Source organism: Carcharhinus amblyrhynchos, chromosome 15, assembly GCF_965287045.1.
Source record: "Carcharhinus amblyrhynchos chromosome 15, sCarAmb.v2.hapA, whole genome shotgun sequence".
Taxonomy (NCBI): Eukaryota; Metazoa; Chordata; class Chondrichthyes; order Carcharhiniformes; family Carcharhinidae; genus Carcharhinus; species Carcharhinus amblyrhynchos.
In genome coordinates this window covers 11,884,062-11,910,260 of record NC_137338.1, presented here as the reverse complement: position 1 = coordinate 11,910,260, position 26,199 = coordinate 11,884,062, and the positions used below count along the sequence as shown (strand labels likewise).

Below are 26,199 nucleotides of genomic sequence, written 5' to 3'. Positions count from 1 at the left end.
TATTGTCAAACTGAGATCACCACACAGGGGTAGGTTCACCACACACTGTAGGAACTCAAAGACCATCGCAAGAGAAGTGAGGGCACTGCCCACTCACCACCGAGTTACCTCTGGAATAATCAGTCAGCAAACTTTCTCTGGCGGGTCTAACAGTAAAAAGTCTGACAACACCAGGTTTTAGTCCAACCTATTTATTTGATAATATACTCCAAAACCTAGTGTTGTCAGACTTTTTACTGTGTTTACGCCAGTCCAACGCCGGCACACCCACATCGGGTCTAACAGTGCCAGGGGCTGAGCCCTCAGCCCATCTGGCAGCCGGTTTCAACTTCAAGCGGTGATCAGGAGAACAGATCTTTCACACTTGACCCAATGTCAAGAGTCATAGCTATGCCGCGCCTTCGCAATTATGATTTTAAAGAGGGAAGGTGAAAAAGATATTGCTGAGGGACACAGCACAGTAGATACAAATCCACGTTCACATCAACACTGACTCTTCAGCCTAAAGAAAGACATCTCAAGAGAAGTACAGCATTAAAAAATATCTATATGGGATAAAATAAGCTTGTGTCAAGATGTTATACAAAAAAAAGTCCAGAGCTGGGAAGGGCAATTGTGAACAGACACCTGAAAGTATTTCTTTACAAAGAGAGGTCAAAAGATGGAGAAGGTTGACAGGAAGAGCGTCTGCAGCCAACACTTCATTTTAAAACAGCTGGATATTAAATAATAAAACAGGCTCCTATCATTTCCTTCTTTGGCTTAATGTTCATTATATTTCTGTGAACTGACTATGGAAGCTTTTCAACCAAAAGGTGATACATAAATGCAGGTGGTGGCTGGCTGCTTTCCTGGCTGGGAAAAGCCTAGACACCGGAACTCATCTTGTAATCCCCCAAGTCTCACTGTTATGATCGCAGGTCAAAGCTCTTCTGGGGGCACTGGACCACAGTCAAAGAAAAAGGCAGTGTTAGGGAAACATTATGCCATGAAGGCTCTATCTGAATTATGTTTTTTTTGTTTATAAACGACAACAGTCTTTTGGAAAGTGGATCCATACAACCAGAGCTGGTGCTCCAAAGCAGTTAGGTTTCCTCCATCTCCACTTTGGTGTGCCATAAGGAAGGGAACCACAGGTAAAGGTCAGAGACGAAACTGTCCCCATCCACTCCTGAACCTTATAATAAGCTCATTTCCCCGTATTACATAAATCTCTACACTTATTTTATCTTCGGTTCCATTGGTCTGTTCAGGCCTCGCATGTTTGTGGTGAAAAGGGCTACGGGCCTGCTGCCCAGCCTCCACACTACCTAGTACAAGACCGATGGTCTACATGGCCTGCCTTTGCCATGGGAACATGCTTCACAGAACAAATGCCAACTTTATCCAGAAGGCAAAAATGAGAATTTGATCCAGTGCCCAAATTCTCTAAAGCATCTGAACATGCAACACCAAAAGTGTGGCCTCTTAATTCTGATGATGTAGATTTGGCAGGACCCGGTCATATTTTAACTCTAATACTCCTACCCCAACTTTATTTAGACAACTATTCTTTTAAGAGGTGAGATCAGGGTTTGACTGATTTGCCATTAGCAACCCTGACTATCCAATTATCTGGATCCCAAGACCTCGAGCTACTTTCTCTAATGTTTCAACAGGGTCACGGGAAGAAATGTCTTCATTCCTTTCAGGAGCGGTGGGAGGCCTGGCTGCTGACTGGGCTACGTTACCGAGGACAGAGAAGAACGGAGAGTCATTGCCCGAAATCCCTGCATCCTGCTCTCTCATTTCAGGGGGCTCTGGAAAGTCACACTGCGTTGGATGAAGGGCCTTTGGTGAAGGTTTGGCTGGCGGCTTGGTGGTTTCCCTAGGTCCGGCACGCCTCACTCGGGTGGCAGCAGCAAGGTAATCCTCCTCCTCCTTCCCTGCTTTGCCGAGGGCAGGTTTTGCAGAGAGAGTCTTACGGCGGGATTCCGGTACATGGAGACACACTTCTGTCCCCTTCCTCCGGGGTCCACGCCTCTTCTCCAGGTCCTTGATGATCTGTTGCGTCAGTTCAACCGTTTCATAGCGGACCATGTGCAGCTGTAAATACCCATCTGTGTGCTCTTTGTATCTAGACGGTTTAAAACAAAAAAAATGTGTGGGGTCCATTTTCATCACCAGACATAAATATTTAATTTGAATGGTAGAAGGGTGCAGTGGTCTAGGTGTGGACCTGTCACCTCTTGAACTAGGTTCGAATTCAACACGAGTGGATGGAAATCATACTGCAAGTGAACTGGGCAACATCAATTTAGCACAGCATAAAATGGCACTCAGAATGCCTATTTGGGCGCCGAAAATGGAAGAGTGCTAACACTCTTCACAAAGTGCAGAGGGGAAATCCGAAATTGAGTGAAGGAACTGAGTTTTTGCTCTGCTACGCCCATTGAGCAGATTCGGTCCAGTTCCCAATCTCTTTCACATGCAATCTAGAAGGCAGAAGAATTGGAATCTGTTTGGATCTGAACCCAGGTAGCAGAGGTGAAAGGTCATTGATTAAACCAATGCAACCCCCAACAGATCACATAAGAAACCTTTTAAACTGAGGAATTAAACTCTTTCCATTTCATGCCTTTACTACGCAGGCCAGAGAAAGCTGAGCAGCAAGGTATGATGTGTTGCTCCCTCTATTTTGCCCCAACATGTGCCAGTCATCTTCTAATTACACCAGTGCTAAGCATTAGTAATGTAATTTCCTGTTAGAAAAGCTTTTAACCAACCAATTTTTAAGTGATGAGTAATTATTGATGGGATTAAGGAGATTCTATAATAATGAGGTTACACAGGTAAAAAAATACATTTCTCCTGAAAGCTTAACCGATGTGTTGGAACAAAAAAAGGGTGACAGAAATCCTGCAGACATCCACCGATGCTCAGTGAAGTATTATTCTAGCTGTTTATAGGCTGGCCAACTATCTGAACTCACTTCACATTGTATCTGTCCTGGTTATTAGATAGCTCCCACTTGCCATCTTGTTTTATACAGCCGTTTATACAATGATGGGATTTCAGTTTCTCATTTTGGTAATTAGATTACTTGCTCACCCTCATAGGGAGTATTAATGCTCCAGAATCTACATCCAGAACGTTTCTTGGGCAAAGAAAACTAGATTCATACCAGACACATTAACTGAAACGGATCAAACAGTCAACCTCTTCTCTACTTAAGGTGGATCTCTCTCCCTGATGTGTCACAAAATCTGTCCTGTCTGTTTTTCATAGAAGCACCACTGACACCCATGTATCAGCTTGGTTTGGCTGGCAGCTGTCCTGCCTCTGAATTGGAAGGTGTAAATCCCACCCCGCACAAGAGCATGTCACATGTGGGGTAAATCATTCACTAAATCCAACTTTAGGATCATAAGTAGTGGAAAATTGATCCTAGAAGTAGGAAAAGGAACAGCAAGACATGGTCGCCTTAGATTTAAATTTAAACCAAAGCAAACCAGACAAATGGTAACCAGAGATAGGATCCTTCAGCGGAACTTCCAGCCAAAGATTTAACCAACTATTTTCTTTCAGATGCTATCTACCCACTGTGTTCATGCACACGTGCAAACGTACACCCAGACTGCATTTTACAAATCACTCTTTGAATTTTTTTGATCACTGAGGATGGAAGAAGAAATCAAACATTTTAGCTTTCCTATAGCCAGTGTGCAGTTTTACTGCATTAACAATAATCAGTACGTGTCAACACCATATGGCTCTGGGGAAATCATACCATCCTACCTGAATCGGGCATGTCCAGAAGGCCACTTCAGCTGGTGCATCTTACGCAGGTGCATTGTTAGAGTGTAGGCCCAAGAAAAACACTTGGCGCAGATGTGGCACTTGTATCGAGGTTTTGTTTCTCCCTGAATAGGAGAGAGACATCAGCAAACCAAGCTCCCATTGTTTTCTTAATTTCGACGTGGACATGCCAGTGTTGGACTGAGCCAGGCACAGTAAGAAGTCTCACAACACCAGGTTAAAGTCCAACAGGTTTATTTGGAATCACGAGCTTTCTGAGCACTGCTCCTTCATCAGCTGAGTGGCTCTGTGTCGATATGCACCATCTTCTTGGAGGTCCTCTCCATTTTGAACCGGCAGCTTGCGGTATTGATGGTAGCCATGATGTGGAGATGATGGCATTGGACTGATGTGGGCACATTTTGTGCCGATATGCACAATCTTCTTGGAGATCCTCTCCACTCAGAGCTGGCCATTCGCCTGAGGAATGGACAGCGCTCCAAAAGCTTGTGATTCCGAATAAACCTATTGGATTTTAACCTGTTGAGATTTATTACTGTTTCTTAATTTCAAAATAATTTGAAAATAAAAAGCAACATTCATTTAACATCCAAGTGCCATTATATAAACACTTTGTCACTGTCCTCCTGGGAGCTATTTTTCACCAATGAGGCAGTCATGCTAGGAACAGCCAATATAATACCCCATTTACGTTTCAGTGGTTAAACATATGTTGTGAACTCACAGCCTATGTTCCAAACCCATCAATCGCACAGTTGGTCAGAAGTAACAAAAAAGAAAAGGACCCCATAATTCTGTCCATGATGTCCAGAAAATGTGTACACAGTCCTTCAATGTGGAAACCCACCGAGATTCAGAGAAAATATAGTCATTGGTATGAATAAAACCAGAAGGGCTCCACGCTGTAATCAAAATGACATTGGAATCCCAATTCCTGAAGTCCTGCCTCCAAACTCAGCAGCCATTTCAGCCTCAGGAGGAGGAACCAGGGCAGGTTGCGCTTTGCACATCCAGCTGTATGTGCACGGCAGCACAGTGGTTAGCACTGCGGCCTCTCAGCGCCAGGGACGCAGGTTCGATTCCTGGGTTGGGTCATTATCTGTGCAGAGTCTGCATGTTCTCCCCGTGTCTGTGTGGGTTTCATTTGTGTGCTCCGGTTTCCTCCCACAGTCTGAAAGACGTGCTAGTTAGGTGCATCGGCCACGCTAAATTTTCCCTCAGTGTACACAAACAGGCGCAGAAGCGTAGCAAGTAGGGATTTTCACAGCAGCTTCATTGTGACATTAATAAATAAACTTAAACCTTTGTAAAAGAATCTTAAGTGCAGGAGGCCATTCGGCCCTCGAAGCGGCACAGACCACAATCCCACCCAGGCCCCATCCCCGCAACCCCACACATTTACCCTGTCCACCCCCTGACACTAAGGTCAATTTAGCATGGCCAATCTACCTAACATACACATCTTTGGACTGTGGGAGGAAACTGGAGCACCCGGAGGGAACCCACGCAGACACAGGAAGAATAATGCAAACTCCACGCAAACAGTGACCTGAGGCCAGAATTGAATCCGGGTCCCTGGTGCTGTGAGGCAGCAGTGCTAACCACTCTGTCACTGTGCCGATCCTTTAGAACTGTGCTGTTAATTCTATATTTCCTCTGCCAAAATGCATCACTTCACAATTCTCTGAATTAAATTCCATCTGCCACTTGCCTGCCCATTCTGCTAACCTACTCATGTCCTGTTGCAATCAACTGATCTCATCCTCAATGTTTGCCACACCTCCAAGTTTGGTATTGTGAGCAAATTTTGAAATTTCATTCTCTATTGGTAACAAAGATTTGGAGGAAGCCAAAAACAAAGGAACAAATGAAAAGTGAAAGATGAAAAGAGTGAGGAAAGAGTCCCAGACCACTTGCCAGAAGCGAGTTCAAACTCTGAAGTATGAGAAAATGAAATCTTCATAGATTAGTTGTCACTTGGTCACTCACCTCATGTATTCTCCTGTAGTGCTGTTTAAGGGTTTGCACACTGCGGGCGCTAAAGTTACAACCGTCAGAGCTGCAGTGGTACGTAGGTTCATCATTGTGTGTTTCAATGTGTTTCCGCAGGTCATACAGATTCTTAAAACTGGAAGTGAAGGAAACGAAAAATGAGTGAAGTAACTTTTAAACGGAAGAAATTTTAAGAAAAAGCCAGTGTCCTTATGATATATTAACCTGACCAACTTCTGTATGCAAGAGGTGTCTAGATATACCACTTGGGACAAAAGGGATTAAAAGTTATGGGGAGAAAGCAGGATTAGGCTTTTGAGTTGGATGATCAGTCCTGATCGTAATGAATGGCGGAGAAGGCTTGAAGGGCCAAATGGCCTCCTCTTATCTTCTATGTTTCAACTCTCAGCTTACGCATAGAATCCCTAACTCTTCCAAAAAGAGATTTAATTATTACTGCTCTCAATCTGCAAGCCTCAAAATCAGGGATACTTTTTTTTTCTATTTGTTCACAGCACATGGACATCACTGGCTTAAGTCAACATTTATTCCCCCTTCCTAACAGCCCTCGAGAAGGAAGTGAGAAGCTGCCTTAAAGGTCACTAAAAAAATTAATAAAAAGAGCAACGGTAAAGTCTGAAAGAAAACTAGTGCAAAATATAATCAACAGGGAGCAAAAGCTTCTAGAAGTATAAAAGAGGAAGACAGTAGCTAAAGTGAATGTTGGTCCCTTGGAAGATGAGGCTAGGGAATTAACAGTTGAGAATACAGAAATGGCTGAGACACTAAATCAATATTTTGCCTCAATTTTCATGGAGGAGGGTACAAGTACCATCTCAACAGTAACAGGCAATGTAGAGGTTATAGAAAGAGAGGAACTCAGAACTATCTTCATTGCAGTACTGTTCTTTGTTCACTAGAGAAAAAGTACTAATCAAACTATTGGAATTGAAGGGCAAGTCCCCAGGGACTGATGGCTTACATCCTAAGTCCTTAAAGAAAGTGTTGTTGGAGGATCCGTTGGTTACAATACTCCAAAATTCCCTGGATGCAGAAAAGGTTCCAGTGGATTGAAAAAATGCTAATTCAAAAAGGCAAACTGTAGGAAACTATAGGCCAATTAGTTTAACATCTGTCAGTGGGAAATTGTTAGAATCCATTATTAAGGAAGTAATAACAGGACAGTTAGAAAAATCAACATACAATCCATCAGAGTCAATATGGCTTTATAAAGATTAAATAATGTTTGACTAATTTACTGGATGTTCTTTGAAGATGTAACAAGCAAGGTGGATAATGGGCATCCTGTAGGTGTAGTATATCTGGACATCGGCAAGACACTTGCTAAGGTAGCAGACAGAATTTTAATACATAAAGTTAGTTTACATAGGATTAGCGGTAATTTATTAATTTGGATAGAGGATTGGTGGAGATGCTGGCGTTGGACTGGGGTGGGCACAGTAAGAAGTCTCACAACACCAGGTTACAGTCTAAGAGGTTTATCTGGGATCACGAGCTTTCGGACTGCTGCGCCTTCCTCAGGTGAGTGACTCGGATGAACGTGGATAGGTTAAGTGAATGGAGCAAAATTTGGCAGCTAGAATTTAACGTGGAGATTAACCATTTCAGTGAGAAAAATGGAGAGAAACTTTGGGATGCTTCAATGCAGGGGGATCTGGGTGTACTTGTGCATGAAAATGCAGTAAACTAGTATGCAGGTATAGCAGGTACTAAGGAAGGCAAATTGAATTTTGGCATTTATTGCTAAAGGAATAGAATATAAAAGCAGTGAAGTGTTGCTGCTACTGTACAAAGCATTAGTGAGACCACACTTAGAATATTGTGTACAGTTTTGGTCCCCTTACTCGAGGAGAGATGTAGTTGAATTGGAGATGATTCAAAGAAGGTTCACTAGACTGATTCCAGAGATATGGGGTTTGTCTTAAGAGGAGAGATTGGGCAGTTTAGGCTTATACTTCCTGGAGTTTGGAACAACGAGAGGAGGTCTGATTGACGTGTACAAGATGATAAGTGGGATTGGCAAAGCAGATACGGAAAGAATGTTTCCTCTCGTAGGTTAATTTAGAACAAGAAGTCATAGTTTTAGGATACGGGGTGGCAGATTTAAAAGTGGTAGAGCATGGTGGATGCCAGGACATTGAGTACATTTAAGGAAGAGGTGGACAGACTTTTAATTAGTAAGGGTTTGAAGGGTTATGGCAAATTGGGCAGGAAAGTGGAGTTAAGGCAAAGCTCACAACAGCCACAATATTAAAAGGGGGAGCAGAACTGCTGCAGTCCACATGGTGCAAATACACCCACAGTTCCAATAGGTACCCCACACACAAATTCAAATGGCCCCTTGTATTTTTACTTTTTTACTGTATCCATGAATTAATTAAAATATACAAAGAAAAATAGTAAATCTGGCTAACAACATGCAAAACAGGGGTATGGCAATATCACATAAGAACATAATGTAGTATACATAACATAGTGTAACTGCTGAGGTTTTATGTTAAAATGACAATTACGATGAAAGAGAAATATTTTTTGAGCTTCTGCTCTGCTCAAAATGAACCCATGATTACTCTATCAAATAATGATCATGACTTACTCTCTGATCTTAATGACTAAATCACAGGTAAACTATCTTTAGGCTATTGCATAATCCACTGAGCAACTGTCCAGGAAACTGCTTACTACAGAGTTCATGTCAAGGGAATCAATGAAAACATAAAACCTAACTAAAATGGAGCATAGAAATGGAAGCTTCTGTGTTCATGGGTAATTGGATATTCCATTAAAATCCCAATTAGGTGCAAAAGTTGATCTTGCCATGCCTTGCTGCTCTATCTTAACATCATCTCTAGAACAAGCTACAGCTAGCTCTACTGCACCATTCTTAGTTGATGCATATTAGCTGATAAAATTTAATAGACCAAAAACCTTTCAATCGTGCCAGCACTGCTAGGCAGAACTGGCTCTAAACAGCTCATGTCAGGTGTAGATTGGAGAGATTGGGACTGTTTTCTTTTGAGAAAAGAAAGCTGAGAGGAGATTTGATGAAAGATATTCAAGATCCTGAGGGTGTGGAAGAGGTACATAGTTAGAAACTGTTCCCATTATGGCTACAAGTGCAGGTCAGAGGCTAGGAATCCAGTGGCATGTCATTCACCTCGTGATTCCCCAAAGGCTGTCCACCATCTACAAGGCACAAGTCAGGAGTGTGATGGAATACTCTCCACTTGTCTGGATGAGTGCATCCCCAACAACATTGAAGAAGTTCACCACCATCCAGGACAAAGCAGCCTTATTGACTGGAAGCCTTCCACAAACATTCACTTCCTCCAACACCAATGAACATGGCAGCAGTATGTACCATCTATCAAGGCTCCTTAGACAGCACGTTCCAAACCTACAATCACTACCATCTCGAAGGACAAAGGCAGCAGATACTTGAAAATACCACCACTTGAGTTCCCCTTTAAGCACACCATTCTAACATGGAACTATACCATTGTTCTTTTACTGTCGCTGGGTAAAAGTTCTGAAACTCCCTCCCTAACAGGTGTACCTACATCTCAGAAACTGCAGTGATTTAAAAAGGCAGCTCACCTCCACCTTTTGAAGGGCAACTAGGAATGGGCAAATGCCGTAGATGAATTTTAAAAAAAATGAACAGCTTGTTTACAAAATAAAGTTGCAATTTGAGCATCCACTACAACACTACCTGTTCTCACAGAAGTCACACCCATATGGCCTCTCGTCACAATGGCGAAATTTGATGTGTGTCCTTAATGAGGAGAAAGTAGTGCAGGTCATGTCGCAGAGTGGACACTTAAACTGGTTCACTGGCAAATAGAAGCACAAGTCAATCTGTTAAAGAAACTAACTTTGTCACTGGGTACAAAATATGAGACAAAATCTTATTCTGCCCCTCTTTTCAATTTCTTTCCCTTCTTAGCTTCTCTCTGTCCCTGTTCACTGCATGAGGTGCCAGAGTTTAGTTTCTAGCTTCGACTATGAAACAAAGGATCTGGGATTCTGAAGATATGCAGACTGGCAAGGGGAAATGCGCAAACCTTTAGTACAGCAATGCATTGATCCTTTGACTGCATTTCTGCACTGAGAAAAGTTGTTTAACAAAATGACCAACTCCAAACTAAGTTCTAGATCCAAATGCATCTCATGGTCAACAAAACTTGCCACCTCCCTCTCTCAATGCTAACAAGGTTGGAGAGAGAGCAAAGGTGTCAATTTTGTACCTCTGATGGTATCTAGAATGCAGTTTCCATCAGGACTGGTAAAACATTAGCCACCTTTCATACTAAATCTGTCATAGCATATTTCAGCAAAACGGGGGTAATATTCCCTGGCATCAAAATCCAAAGCTTAAAAGGAAACAATCAGGCTGACACACCAGTGAAGTACTGAGGGAGTGCTGCACTGTCTGAGGTGCTGTCTTTTGTATCAGGTGTTAAATTAAGGTTGTGTCTGCCCTGGCAGGATACAAAATGTAAAGCCATTATTCAAAGAAGAGCTGGGGATAGATTCTGCCCAGTACTTATCCCTCACCTAATGTCATTAAATACAAATGATCTCATAACTGTATTGGGACGTTCCTCGTGCAAAAGAGCTGCTGCATTTACTACATAACAACTTGGCTGAGAAACACCCCCAGATCATGAAAGGTATAATCGAAAGTCTTTGTCTTATTTTGGTAGCTCTGTATTCCATGATGCAGAGTAAGGTTTCAATCATTTTGGCCCATGTTGGAACCAACAACGTAGGAAAGATGGACAAGAGGTCTTGTTCTGAGAGTATCAGTAGTAAGGCACTAAATTAAAGAACAGGACCCTCAAGGGTTATTTTCTCTGAGTTATTACCCAAGCTGCATGTAAAATTACACAGGAATAAGCAGGTTAGGGAGGTGAATACACAGCTGAAAGAGTGGTGTGTGAAAGAGGGATTCCATTTCACAGGGCACTGGCACAGGAAGGAAATATACCTGAACAGGACTGGAATTGGGACCTGTGCAGAAAGAAGAGATAGGACAGCAGGAAGAACTTTAAACAGAATGTCTTAGAACAACAAAGGAGCCAGCCACATTAGATTTAATCATGGGGTATGAGCAAGATTTAGTTAACAGCTTAGTGGCACATCAACATTTATTAACAATATTGCGACCTGTGTAAAAAATGTTCAATGCTGTGGGTGGAAAGGAGAAATCTGAAACGGCAACTAAGATTCTTGATTTGACTTCAATGGGATGAAGGAGAGATTGTCCACAGTTCAGGGATAAAATCAAGAGAAAATGTTCAAAATATAATCTATTGTGATACAGAATCAATTTATACTGACAAGTGGCAAGAGCTGTACTTGCCATGGATATTGAATCCATACAGTGCAGAAGGAAGTCTTTCAGCTCAATGAATCTGCACTGACTCTCCACAACAGTGCATCTTAACCCCAACACTCCCAATCCTATCTCTGTAACCCCAAACATCTAGCCTCCACATCTTGGGACACCAAAGGGCAATTTAGCAAGGCCAATCCACCTAACCAGCACATCTTTGGAGTGTGGGAGGAAACCCATGCAGACACAGGGAGAATGTGCAAACACCACAGTCACCCAAGGCTGGAATCGAATCTGGGTCCCTGGTGCTGTGAGGCAGCGGTGTTAACCACTGTGCCGAATAATTCAAGAGGTAATAGATAGCACAAAACGAAAAATAAAAACATACAAGGACGCCAAAAAAACTCCAAGCTAATGGGAAATACACAAAGAACTTCAAAGTCTGACAAAAGAGATAGTACGAGCTACAAATGGGAATAGGGAAAGAGACACAAAATTAACACAAAAGATGATTAGAATATATCAGAGGAAAGAATTGCATTTTTAGAGCACCTTTCACAATTGCAGGATGTCTCAAAGCACTTTACAGCCAGTGAAGAGTTTTTGAAGTGTGGTCACTGTTGTAATGTGGGAAACATGGCAGCAAATTTGTGCACAGCCAGAAGGCAATGTGAAAATGATTAGATAATCTGATTCAGTGATGTTGATTGAGAGAAAAAACATTGGCCAGGACACTGGGGTGAACTCCTTGATCCTCTCTGAAATACTGTCACGGCAGAAAGGGAGCAAACTTCATCACTAGGTTCAGAATGGTTTTCTGTAACAAAATATCTTCAAAAAACAATAAAAGTGCAAGCCATATTTGATTGAGTAATGAGTGAGATTTAATTAACAGTCCCCACCCAAGGGGGGGCAGGCATTTAACATCTTGACAGTGCAGCACTTCCTCAGTACAGAACTAGAGTGTGACTCCGCACGTTTGTTCTTAAGTCCTGGAGTGGGGCGTGAACCTACAACTTCCTGATAAAGGAGCATACCTAAGGATAGGGACTTTCCATAATTAATGTCGGCAAAAATAGTAACAAGAAGACAAGAGTGACAAATCCTCAGGACCAGATGAGTTCCGTCCCAAAACTTTAAAGGAAGTAATCTTTTAAAGTTTTCCCAATTCGGGAACAATTCCCTTAGATTGGAAAACTGTGTGTGTCGCTGCACTATTTAAGAAGGTGAAAGGGGGAAAACCAAGGAATTATAGAGCAGTTAGCTTAACATCTGTTGTCTGGAAATTGTTAAGAGGCTATAATTAAGTTTTTGGGATTGGACCAAGGGGACATATCCCCTTTTCTTCTCGCTCTGCCACTTTTCTTTCCGCTCACATCCAACCCTTGCCCTTATATTATTTCGGCTTGTTGCCTTCTTGTCTCCTGAGCCTTTTCCATTGTTTTATATATTCTTACTCCTGTTAGTTTTCTCTTATGCAGGGTGGTGAATAGGTGATATAGGGTGACAGAATACCTTGAACATTTTCATCTGAACAGAGGAAGCTGGCATGAATTGAATTTTCTGATAAGGTGATGTAAGGGATGTCATCCATTAACTCTGCTTCTCTCTCCACGAATGTTTCCAGATCTACTGATTATTTCCCACATTTTCTATTTGTGCTTTATGACTAAAGTCATGGACAGAGGCATGTCTGTGCATGTTATTTATAAGAACTTCTAACAGGCATTTGTGATAAATATCCTCATCAGTGGAAGCTCATGGAATGTTTATTTATTTATTGGTCACAAGTAGGCTTACATTAACACTACAATGAAGTTAGTATGAAAATCCTCTCGTCACACTCTGTCGCCTGTTCCGGTACACCGAGGGAGAATTTAGCACGGCCAATGCACGTCTTTTGGGAGGAAACCAGAGCACCCAGAGGAAACCCACGCAGACACAGGGATAAAGTGCAAACTCCACATCGACAGTAACCCAAGGCTGGAATTGAATGCATGCCCCTGGTGCTGTGAGGCAGCAGTGCTAATCACTGTGCCAACCTGCAATTAGTTAGGAAATTGGTGCAGCTGCAGGAGGGAGAAGAAGCGTAACAGGCATGCAATCTAATTGGCAGAAAATGACGAGTGATGTCCTGCAAGGAATGTGTATTGGTGCCTGACTATTAACCATATTCATTAACAATTTAGAAGGGATACAATCACATATACAAATTTGCCAGTGAAAATAAGGACAGGTGGCATTGAAAGCTGCGTAGATTTAAGCATAAAATTACAGAGTTATTAATAGATTAGGTGATTTGGACAAAACAGTGGAAAATGGATTTCAATAGGGGCAATTGTGGGGACCTAAAAGGATATATCAAATTACTTCCTAAATGGTGAAAAGCTAGAAGCAACAGAGCAAATGAATGAATAAGCAGATAATTTCTTACTTTTGCATTGGCTGATGGACAATGTTGGCGAAGAGATTGAAAGAATTGCCCTGTTATCCTCCAAAACGTCCCGTGGGAATTTTTACATTCACCCCAGCAGACAGAGGGGACTTCAGTTTCATGCTTCACCCAAAAGGCAGTACCTCGGGCAATACTCCATCAGCAAGGCACTGAACTGCCAGTTGAGGTCATGCCGCAATTTCTCTGCCTTCCGAACATTTATGACAAAACCGCAGGGCTTGGCAGAGAACGAGTGTTGATTTTTTTTTCAGATTGTTTGCAACCTATACAGACTTGTTTCCCTTAAGAGTATCATTATCATAGTCGGAGAGCTGAGGACAGTATTCTGTTACAAAAACATGACCTGTGACCTTCAGAGCACTGAATAACAGAATGCAATAATACACAGTAACATCATTTGTCCTTTGAAGCCTCGAACGAATACAATGATGCACCCTACCGTGATTTCGTACATGGTCCCGTAGGAGCCTCTCATTGGCGAACTGCTTATCACAGTGCTGACAGGGAAAGGTCTTCTCTAAAATTAAACAGATGTTAATTATAATTTAATATACCTGTAAACCACTGCAGAGTTCAACAATCATTCTTAATGTTTATCTTTTTAATTTTCAGGACTGTTGTTGAGTAACTGTCTCAGCCCTCATGTTAACAAACTGCATTTTTGTTCCACTCCCTATTCTCACAGCAGTGAACAATCTTGTGACACTCCCTACACATGAACATTTGAATTAGGAAGAATAGGCCACTGAAGCCTGCTCCATCATTCAATACGATTATGGTTGATTTGATAGTAACCTCAACCCCACACTTCTGTCGACATCCAATAGCCTTTCACCACCTCAGAATCATAGAAACCTACAGTATGGAAGGAGGCCATTCAGCCCATCAGGTCTGCACCAACAACAACCCAGGACCTAGACCCGTAACCCCACAAAATTACTCCGTTTATCCCACGAACACACACATCCCAGGACAGTTTAAGCATGTCCAGTGCACCTAACCTGCACATCTTTGGACTGTGGGAGGAAACCAGACCATCCTGGGGAAACCTATGCAGACAAGGGGAGTGTGTGCAAACTCCACACAGACAATGACCCAAGCCAGTAATTGAACCTGGAGCTGTGAGGGACCAGTGCTGACCAAAATGCCATCGTGCCACCTTGTTAGTCAAGAATTGATCCTGTTCAGACTTAAAAATACTCAAAGACTCTGCTTCCACTGCCTTTTAAGCAAGGGCGTTCCAGAGAGACACAACCCTCAGAGAAACAAATTCTCCTAATCTCGGTCTTAAAGGAGTGACCCCTTATTTTTAAAACAGTGACTCCTAGTTTTGGTAACGGTAATGTCATTTGAATGTCAAGGAAGGATGGTTAGATCTGCTCTTACTGGAAATGGTCATTCCTTGTACATGTATAGCAAAAGTAAAAGCATTAAGGATGCTGCATTTGAGTTCCACCCCAGGACTTGAAAGCAAAGGAAGGTGTGCTCATATATGGCCAAGATGAGCATCAACCTGCAAAATCCTTCCAGTATGTCAATGGTAAGCAGTAAGAGTGGGAGTGTCAGCTGGCCAGCTATACTTGGTGTGGAATGTCATCCCTCAAGCTATAAGCTTCTGGTCACAGATTATGGACCTGTTCCAGGAAAATCCAGCTGTGGGGAGATGAAGTCTGCCTTATGCACCACTAAGTGTGGGATGTGAAACAACAGCAACATGTTTTTAATTAATAAAGTTAGGGAGGAGCTGGTATACACCAGTGAAGGGAGACAGACAGGAAAGTGACGTTCAGCATAATCAAATGTGTAGAAATCAAAAGTGAGGCTAACGTGGAAAACATTTACTGTGCAAAACCAGTGGGGTTGGGAAGTCAGGGGAATATGCGTCAAAAAGTTTAGATATACTTGGAGTAACAGCTTTATGCATGTTTCCTATGGTACAGACTGCCACCTAGTGCTGTGTGAGGCCACAGAAATATACTCCTGATACAACAGAGATTGAACTGTTGAAGAGAGAAAAGCCAGATCACTGAAGTCCTAAGGCATTATGACCACAAACAGCAGGAACACTGTGCTACTTTCTAGACTCTTAATCTCAGAAATATGCCAACTAGAAGTTGACCCCACAGGCTGATAGAATGGGGTGAAGGAGGTTCATGTGAAGCACAAAGCCAAGCATAGCTGGGCTGCGTGAGTGCCCCATTTCTGTGCTGCAAATTCTATGCAACGCCACTGGCATAGCCATGACTCAGTGGGTAAGCACTTTCACCTGTGTGCCAGCAGATTGTGGGTTTAACCCACACCCCAGAGGTTTAAAGGCAAAAACCTAGACTGACACTCTAGCACTGAGGGTGAGCTACCCGCTGGAAAGACTGACATAAATCAAGGCTTGTTTGCTTTTTCAGGTGGACATAAGTGATGGCATTGCACTATTCTGAAGGCAGACAGGCAGGTTTCAATATTAATCCCTCAGCATGACAGCAGGGAGGTCAAAAGTTAGTCAGAAGCTTTTTCCCAGAGTGGAAGAGTCAATTACTAGGGTGCATAGGTTTAAGGTACGAGAGGCAAACTTTAAAGGAGATGTAGGAGACAAGTTTTTTTTTACAGAAATGGTGCCTGGAACTCGCTGCAGAGGGAGCTAATGGAAGCAGATATGATAGTGATTTTTAAGGACTTTTATTTGACAAATACATGAATAGTCTGGGAATAGAGAGATTTGGTCCCCTGAAGGGTAGGGGGTTTTAGTTCACAAGGGCAGCATGGTTGGTGCAGGCTTGGAGGGCTGAAGGGCCTGCTCCTGGGCTGTAATTTTCTTTGTACTAAATTGGCTGTGAAGAGCTTTAGGATGCTTTGAGTTTTTGAAAGGTACCTGTTATATGAATCCATTTTTCTTTCTGCTGTCATTGTAATGTAAGAAATGCAGCGGCCAATATGAGCACAATAAGATTCTATAAATAGCAGCAATATTGCAAGCAGATAATCTGTTTTTAGCGATGTTGATAGAGGGTCAACATTGGCACATTGATGCGAGGTCCCTCCTCTTCTACCAAACAGTGTTGTGCGATCTTTTATCTGCACCTGTTACGTTTCCTACATTACAACACTGATTATGCCTTCAGAAATTCTTCACTGGCTGTAAAGCACTTTGAGATGCCCCATGGTGACAAAAGGAGCTGTAAAAACCAAGTCAGCCTTTCAATAATGTAACAGCAGCAAACAAACTCTGACAGGGCAGCATGATGGCAGTGTGTGTGGAATTTGCACGTTCTCCTGGTGTCTGCATGGGTTTTCTCCGGGTGCTCCAGTTTCCCCACATAATCTGAAAGGTGTGCTGATAAGGAGCATTGACCCGAAAAGTGCCGCACTGTAGCGACTAGGGGAATTTCACAGTAATTTCACTGCAATGTTAATGTAAGCCTTAATTCTGATTCTAATAAATAAACTTTAACTTTATCTACATGGACCAGCAACGACAGCAATTTATGGTGCGCACTCGCTTCACCAACAGATGCGTTAAAATATCACAAATAGTATGCTCATCTCTTCAAACTTCAGCTGGGTTCTTTCATCAGAAAATAACACAATATAAAGACCCAGTACCTATTGTACCTCACCCTCATCGGGGGATGTTAGAATGGATGGGGAAAAAAAGATTCTGCAACACGCCAAGTGGTCATTCTTCATCTATAAAATTGTTGTTGTCAAGAGGGTACTCCACCCCAGGAAACTTCTCATCTGGTTTCCTAGTCTCTGTATACGTCACTTCCCCATGTTGGTGCTAAGTAGCAACCGACCAGAAGCTTTACTGAGGCTCTCCAAAACAAGGCACTAAAGTGAGTACACTAAAAGAAAATTCAATTAGAGCAACCACATACGTTCATTGGAGGTCTGCCGGCGGACATGGTCATAGAACTTGGTGTTGTTAGAGAACATTCCTCCACAGTTGGGACAAGAAACAACCTTCTCCTGTGTGTGACTCCGCAGGTGCTCCCGAAGTTTAAACTTGATTTTAAATGTAGCGCCACAACCTAGTGCATGAACAAAATAGAAAATTTGGTTTAGAAAGAGTTAGTTCATTAATTCGTGGGGGCAGGCAGCAGAACTAAAATGTAAATATGTTCTTATAATCTTACAGCACAGGAGTGAGCCATTCAGCCCCCACTGCTTGTGCCAGTTATTCCATAAGACCATAAGACATAGGAGCAGAATCAGGCCACTCAGCCCAGCAGTATGCTCCGCCTTCAATCATGACTGATATTTTTCTCATCCCCATTCTCCTGCCTTTTCCCCATAATACCTGATCCTCTTATTAATCAAGAGCCTATCTATCTCTGTCTTAAAGGCCTCCACAACCTCCTGCGGAAAAAAGTTCCAGATTCACAAATCTCTGGCTGAAAAAATTCCTCCTCATCTCTGTTTTAAAGGATTGTCCCTTTAGCCTGAAGTTGTGCCCTCTGGTTCTAGTTTTTTTCCACTAGTGGGAACATCCTCTCCATGTCCACTCTATCTTGGCCTCGCAGTGTCCTTTAAGCTTCAATAAGATCCCTCCCTCATCCTTCCAAACTCCAATGAGTACAGACCCATGACCATGTTGGGAAAAGGGAATGAAGAACTCTGCTCAGGCATCAAATACGTTAACCCCCACAAAATGTTCTTCCTGCTATCACCTGGGTCCAGTTAGTTGCACTTTTGCTTCAGATGGTTAAATTCCATTCTGGGATGCCAGCACACAATGTAAGTGGACAGTCCAATGCAATAACAAGAGATACTGCATCTATTTTGTCAATAGCACTATTTAAATTTAAACAGGCCATTTGCAATTGAGAGGGAAAAAGACATATGTACAGGACTTCCTCATCCCAAAGCAGTTTACAACTAATGAAGTACGGTCATTGTAGGAAATATGACAGGCTACTGGACACAGCAAGATCCCACAACAGCAACGTAATAAATTACCAGATTGTTTTAAGGAGTTTTTTTTTTGCTGGGCATATATTGGTTAGGATAGCAGGACAACTCCCCAGCTCTCTTGTGAGGATACCTCATGGAGTCTTTCATTATTTACTATTTAAGCAAATTACTTAAAACTCGATAATTTTAATCTTGAGTGTTACAATTGCCACAGACAAGACCACGGAGGCAAAGGGAGTTGGTTACGGTGGGCTTGATTTGCATGCCACTACACAACGCTATGGGAATGGAGGGATCGCATGGGCTGTGGGGATGGGGAGGGTTGCAAGGCAATCATTCCCCAGCTGCCATAGTGCGTATTTCATTCACCCCGGGTAAGAGTCTCACCAATGTGGAACTGGGAAACAGGTCACTGCAGGGAGTTGTGACCCAGTGAGATAAAAACAAAAGCAACAGCAAAGTATTGTGGAAATACAGGAAGTAGTTGAGGCCAAAACATTGTAATTTCAAGAAGAAATTAGATATAATTCAACGGTAAAGGGATCAAAGGATATGGGGGGTAAGGCGGGATCAGGAGATTGAATTTGATGATCAGCCATGACGATGGAGCAGGTTTGAAGGGCTGAATGGCCTACTCCTGCTTCTAGTTTGTCTATACAATAGACCTGGCAGCGTCTGTGGGAAAAGCATTTACCATTTCACTCTCCTCAGATGCTGCCAGACCTGTCGAGTATTGCTGGCACTTTCTTTGTTTGTACTGTAAACAATTGGTAATCTCAAGCTATCAAATTTAAAACAAAAAAACTTAAATGAACCAGACAGCAGACAGGTTCAGAGGACAGTTTCGAGTCCTGAATTAAAATGACAACTTTGTTACTTTCTGGTCTTTCTAGATTTTCAGAAGGCGTTTGACAAAGTACCTCACAAGAGGTTATTGCAGAAGGTCAAGGGACATGGAGTTGGGGGTAGGGTGTTAGCATGGATAGAGGATTGGTTGTCAAATAGGAGGCAGAGAGTGGGGGTCAACAGGTGCTATTCGGATTGGCGGATGGTGACTAGTGGAGTGCCCCAGGGGTCGGTGCTGGGGCCTCAGCTTTTTACCATTTATATAGATGATCTGGAGGAGGGAACCGAGTGTAGGGTGTCGAAATTTGCTGATGACACCAAGATTGGGGGAAAGGCAAATTGTGCGGAGGGTGTGGAGAGTCTGCAGAAGGATCTAGATAGGCTGGGCGAATGGGCCAGGAAATGGCAAATGGAATTTAATGTCGGCAAGTGTGAGGTGGTCCACTTTGGTAGGAATAATGGTAGGAAGGACTATTACTTACGGGGTGAAAAACTGCAGCAGGCGACGGTGCAGAGGGACCTCGGGGTCCTTGTGCATGAGTCGCAAAAACCCAGCTTGCAGGTGCAGCAGGTGGTCAGGAAGGCGAATGGGATGCTGGCCTTCATAGCGAGGGGGATTGAATGTAAAAGTAGGGAGGTCTTGCTGCAGCTGTATAGGGCATTGGTGAGGCTGCAGCTGGAGTACCATGTGCAGTTTTGGGCGCCGCACCTGCGCAAAGGTATTTTGGCCTTGGAGGGAGTGCAGAGGAGGTTTACTAGGCTGATACCGGAGTTGAGGGGGTTGAGCTATGAGGAGAGGCTGAATAAACTGGGCTTGTACTCGTTAGAGTTTAGAAGAATGAGGGGAGATCTCATTGAGACGTATAAGATAATGAATGGGATGGATAGGATAGAGGTGGAGAGACTCTTCCTGCTCAAAAAAGACAGTAGGACTAGGGGGCACAGTCTCAAGATAAAAGGGGGGTGGTTTAGAACGGAGTTGAGGAGGAACTTCTTCACTCAAAGGGTGGTGAATCTCTGGAATTCTCTGCCCGTTGAAGTGGTGGAGGCTGCCTCGCTAAATATTTTTAAGACGCTGGTTGATGGGTTTTTGATAAGAGAGGGGATTAAGGGTTATGGGGAGAGGGCGGGAAAGTGGAATTGAGCAGCGACAGATCAGCCATGATCTTATTGAATGGCGGGGCTGGCTCGAAGGGCTAGATGGCCTACTCCTGCTCCTATTTCTTATGTTTTTATGTTCTTATGCAATTATCTGCATCACCCAGTTACCTTTCCAGCAGCACAAAATAGCTTCATTTTTGTTAGGAAGTGTTTCTTTGTCCGAACACTGTCCATGCATGTCCACATGCCGGTAAAACCATTCTGGATTGTCAAATGTACTCTAGAAACAACAAGAAAAATCAATACACAAGTAAAAGAATTCAATTAAGGGTTTTAAATCAACGATGTAATGCAATCAGAGCTCAAAACCTTCCGAGATTCCACATCAATAGTTCACATGCTAGAAATTCCAAGTAGGTTAAAGACAATTAACATAATACTTCCTAAACATAAACTAATCTAAACATAATGCTTCCACCTTTTCTTAATTCATTCACGGGATGTGGGCTTCACTGGTTGGGCCAGAACTTTTTGCCCATCTTTAATTGCTCCTGGATTGAATGGTGCTGGGCCATTTCAGAAGGCATTTTTAAAAGTCAACAACACCTGGACCTGGACTGACACGTAGGCCAGACCAGGTAAGGATGGCACATTTGCTTCCCTAATGAGCATTAGTGAAGCAAAGTGTTTTTAAAACAATTGACAGTAGCTTCATGGTCATTATTAGACTTTTACTTCCAGATTTTTTTAAAAATTGAATTCAAATTTCACCATCTGCTGGGTCCCCACAGCATCACCTCGATTCTCTGGATTACTGGTCAGCGACAATACCACGACACTTTATCATTGCAGGTTTTTGCCTTCGTTCACAATGAGTTACTTCTGAAGTTAAGCAGGCAAATTTGACATCCAATTATTGCGTTTTCTTCAGCACACCTCCCAGAATTTTCTCCTCCCCTCTCCTAAAGGCACAGATTGTGACAGTGTAGTTTTATAATCTTGGCTGCCATCAAGCTTCCCTCCCCCATGAGGCCATACATGGCCTAGGAATCTAACCAGCAATAGACAACAGGATACTGGATTGTGTCACAGCCAAGCTCATGTCTGAATGTTTCTGATATACATCGTGAATCACTGGTTAGCAGAAGCCTTGGCTGCTAGGTTTTTAATTCATTCATTCATTCTTGGGCAAGGCCAGCATTTATCGCCCAGACCTGGTTGCCCGAAGTTTGATACAACTGAATAGCTTGCTTGGCCACTTCAAAAGTTAAACACATTTGCATGGGACTAGAGTGACGTATTGGCAAGAACAGGTAATGACAGCAGGTCTTGCCTTTAGGACAGACAAGTGGGCTGTTAATCTATTTATTATCGTCACAAGTAGGCTTACATTAACACTGCAATGAAGTTATTGTGAAAATCCCCTAGTCGCCACACTCCGGTGCCTGTTTGGGGAGAATTTAGCATGGCCAACGCACCTAATCAGCACATCTTTTGGGCAGTGGGAGGAAAACGGAGCTCCCGGAGGAAACCCACGCAGACACGGGGAAAACGTGCAGACCCTGCACAGACAGTGACCAAAGCTGGGAATCAAACCTGGGTTCCTGGCGCTGCAAGCTAGCAGTGTTAACCAATGTGCCTACAATGCGACAGCTTCAATATCACTTATACTGATAATCAAAGTTCCACTTGGGTTTTGAGGCTCTAAGGAGTATTGCGTCGAAGCTCAGCACTCCTACCCATACTGGATGACAGTAACGGTGTTACCATGTGACCTCTCCTCAGCTTTGGATGGGAAGAAAAATAAGTGCCAGTCAGGACTCAAGTATGGTTTTTAAAAATTTATTTGTGATATGGGCATTGCTGGCTGGCCTGCATTTACTACCCATCCCTAGTTACCCCAGGGTAGCATTGCTGTGGTTCTGGAATCACATGTAGGCCAGAACAGGTAAGGATGGCAGATTTCATTCCCTAAAGGACATTAGTGAACAAAATGGGTTTTTCCGGCAATGCTTTCATGGTCATTGGTAGCTTCTTAATTAAAAATTTTTTTATTTGAATTCAAATTCCACCATCTGCCATGGTGAGATTCGAACTCGGGTCCCCAGAACATTACCTGAGTCTCTGGATTAATAGTCTAGCGATAATACCAATAGGCCATCACCTCCCCTGTTTTTTCAGTAATGTCCCTTGGAAATTCAGACAGCATGAAATGTCAGAGATGACATGATCAGGTCCAGCTATAATAGCCTGCTTAGTTGTATCGCCTGTCAGCAATGTTTCACTTGAGTGAGATTCCAATAGGTGACTCATGTCTGTAGAACAGTGCATGAGCAAGTGAGCATCCCTGCGGTGATTGTCCCTTTAAGGGCAACACAGCAGAGGAAGGATCACATGGTCTGTGTTCTCCTTAAAGGGACAATCACCACAATCTCCTAATTATGGAAGAAAATATAAGGAACAGTCCCAGTTTTAATACTTTCATGTGGTATTGTAGGCTAGTACTTGTTGCCCCTTCTCAATTGCCCTTGAACTGAGTGGTTTACTGGGTCATTTCAGAGGGCATTTAAGAGTCAGCCACATTGCCGTGGATCTGGAAATAATATATAGGCCAGACCAGGTAAGGATGGCAGATTTCCTTCCTTAAAAGGCATTAGTGAACCAGATGGGTTTTTCCAACAATCGAGAATAGTTTCATGATCACCATTACTGTTAGTAGCTTTATATTCCAGATTTATTATCGACTGAATTCAAATTCCACCAATGGCCATGGTGCCCAGAGCATTAGCCCACACCTCTAGATTACTCGTCCAGTGACATTACCTCGAAGACAACATCTCCACAACCTTTTGCAGGGAATTTCACCGTGCGCCCCACAAGTGGGGATTTGACCCCATCACTCCTTAGCTCAAAAACTGTTCCATTACCAATGGGTGGATGCACCAGCGCGGCTAGGTCAATGGGGCCTTGAAAAAGAAAGTGACAGGGCTAAAGTCTGTCACGTTTATTAATGAGAGTTAAGGACTGAGGAAGAAGCAGGAGGAGGGTTAGGAAAAAAAAAGTGAATTTGAGTCAAATTAGGTACAGAAAAAGAAATAGAGGGGAAGAAACATCAAGAGGGAGGAAAAAAAAGGCAAAAGAACCTGCTACTTCCGAGAACAACGTACTACCTGCAGGAATGAGCCCCCACAGTTTTAATTGTTCTCTTTCAGGGCCTGAGAGATTGCAGGAAGGTAAATCTTAGCATTAAATGGATCCTTTAATTTTTTATACCCTAACTAAATGTCATTTTATTTTAACAGCACAATTGCAGCAATTTCATAAAACTCACGGCAATGTTGAGGGCGAGCTGCAGTAATCCAGAGGTGCAGCTAATGACAAAGCAAATCATCCAGCAAATTCAGGAGATTTGAAACTCCTGGGTATCTCTTATGAGCCACAAGAATGCTGACACTACAGTTAAGAAAGCCCACCAACGTTTCAACTTTCTCAGATGGCTAAGGAAATTTGGCATGTCAGCGACAACTCTCACCAACAACTCTCACCAACTTTTACAGATGCACCATAAAAAAAGTTTTCTGATTGCTCCTGCTCTGTCCAAGACTGCAAAAAACTACAAAAGGTCATGAAAGTAGCCCAATCCATCATGCAAACCATCCTCCCATCCATTGACTCTGTCTACACTTCCCACTGCCTCAGCAAAGCAGCCAGCAAAATTACAGACCCCACGCATTCCAGAACTTTTCTCTTCCACCTTCTTCCTTTGGGAAAAAGATACAAAAGTCTGAGGTCATGTACGAACTGACTCAAAAACAGCTTCTTCCCTGCTGCTATCAAACTTTTGAATTAAATTGATCTTTCTCTACACCCTAGCTACGACTGTAACATTACATTCTGCACTGTCTCGTTTTCTTCTCTACGTATAGTCTGTTTTGGCTGTATAGTGCAAGAAACAATATTTTTCACTGTATGCTAATACATGTGACAATAACAAATCAAAGCAAAAAAATCAAGTTTGATTTTTTTTCTTATAAACACCCTAAAAACAGCATGCGCATTTAACTCAACGTTAATTTCCAGAGACTTCTGGTTTACAATTTATAAAAGAAGATGAGGTAGAGGCATTAAGAATCTAAATCGATACTCACGTCACAATGCTCCCATTGGCAGGTGAAAGACTCTGCAATCTCTGGAATCAGGTTCTGGTTCTGGCTGTCCAGGGAACACACCGGAAGATCGGGACGCAGACGCTGCAGCTCTGAGCCAAAGTATTTCAGCTTGGCGTGATAGCTGTGGAAGTTTACGTGAACCACCAGCTCATTGGGGCCTTCCACAGCCAGGAACCCACAGCCCCGCCACAAGCACTGGTACTCATCTGAAAGGGGAATTTCAGAGTGAGAGTGTTTGTCATTTACTGTAAAAAAAAATTACAGCACAGGAACAGGCCCTTCAGCCCTCCAAACCTGCACCAACCATGCTGCCCATTTGAATTAAAACCCTCTACCCTTCCAGGGATCATGTCCCTCTATTCCCACCCAATTCTTGTATTTGTTGAGAGGCGAAGAACCCATGCCTCCAGAGCGAGACCTAAACGCAGCATCTTAGACCTCTCCACCACTGTGATGCACCGCTCCGCCATCCTCGCACACCACTCCGCCAATAGTTCCACCTCTTATTAAGAGTCTGGGAATTGTGGTTTGTTTGCTTTTGGTGTCCTAATCCTTGATGCTCTCCTGACTCCAGGAAAACACACTGCTGCTTGGGGTATTGCACACTTTGCCACAAAGCTGTTGGCTTAGAGAAGACAAGAGCAATGTGCCATGTTGAAGTCTCTCAAAGCACTTCAGACGACGATTCCTGTTTTGAAACACGAAGGCTGTTTCTCTTCAGGTAAGAGTCTTTCGTTGGATATTTAAGGCTGTCCCAACTCTCTCCTCTACAGATCTCTACCTGTGTCAGGCACTGCTTCACCGACTCACCACACTCCAACCACTGGAGTTCAAAGACTTCCCCAGTGTTACTCCCTGCCAATTCCTTCAGAGGAAGTAACTGAACTCTGCTCCGTGTATCTTCCTAACACGGGGTTAGGATTATTCACATGTCTGCACGTGTTCCCTCCCACAGTGCAAAAGACATGCATCAGTCATGCTAACTTCTCCCTCAGTGTACTTGAACAGGTACCGGAGTGTGACGGCTAAGGGATTTTCACAGTAACTTCATTGCAGTGTTAATATAAGCCTGCTTGAGACACTAATAAATAAACTTTACGAGGATTAAAAAGAGAGAAAACTAGAAGAGAAAAGAAAATAAGTTAAAGGATGATCTCAAAGGCTTTTTACCTAAATCTCCAAAGCTGTCATACTCATTGACGTGCTCTTTCAAGTGTGCAGCGATGTGGTCACAGAATTCCTCCATCGTCTTCCCGACAAAGACACAGCCATCCCACTCACAGGGCAGCACCAGTCCCAAATACTTGATGCTCTTTCCAGGGGCCATCTTCCAACCAGCTCCCACTGGGATCATTCCACCATTTAAGATGTTCTTTTCAACCAATACTGTAAAAGACGGAAACATTCAAAGATTTTCCCAAATCAAAACATTTTTCAAATGGCAAAAGAAATCATGGAAGCTCGAGTGAGAGTAGCCCCTCATCGTCCCCCGTTGTTGCGTTACAAAATCCAAAAGTGCATTTGGTCCTGTTAATTGAATATTTTCTGACAATGGCAGAAAAGGAATAAAA

At 42.9% G+C, this 26,199-nt stretch overlaps 1 protein-coding gene across 1 annotated transcript; it reads right to left on the bottom strand.

The window, feature by feature from the left end:
* Nucleotides 1-323: 323 nt before the first annotated feature.
* Nucleotides 324-25,993, bottom strand: LOC145352909 (histone H4 transcription factor). Its single transcript, XM_080203209.1, has 10 exons — nucleotides 25,799-25,993; nucleotides 24,608-24,834; nucleotides 23,603-23,605; nucleotides 20,628-20,739; nucleotides 17,477-17,629; nucleotides 14,044-14,121; nucleotides 9,524-9,644; nucleotides 5,788-5,926; nucleotides 3,778-3,902; nucleotides 324-2,116 (listed from the first exon to the last, which is right to left on the bottom strand). Exons 1-10 carry the CDS (start codon nucleotides 25,980-25,982, stop codon nucleotides 1,603-1,605), a joined length of 1,656 nt encoding a protein of 551 aa, XP_080059335.1. The 5' UTR covers nucleotides 25,983-25,993; the 3' UTR covers nucleotides 324-1,602.
* Nucleotides 25,994-26,199: the final 206 nt, after the last annotated feature.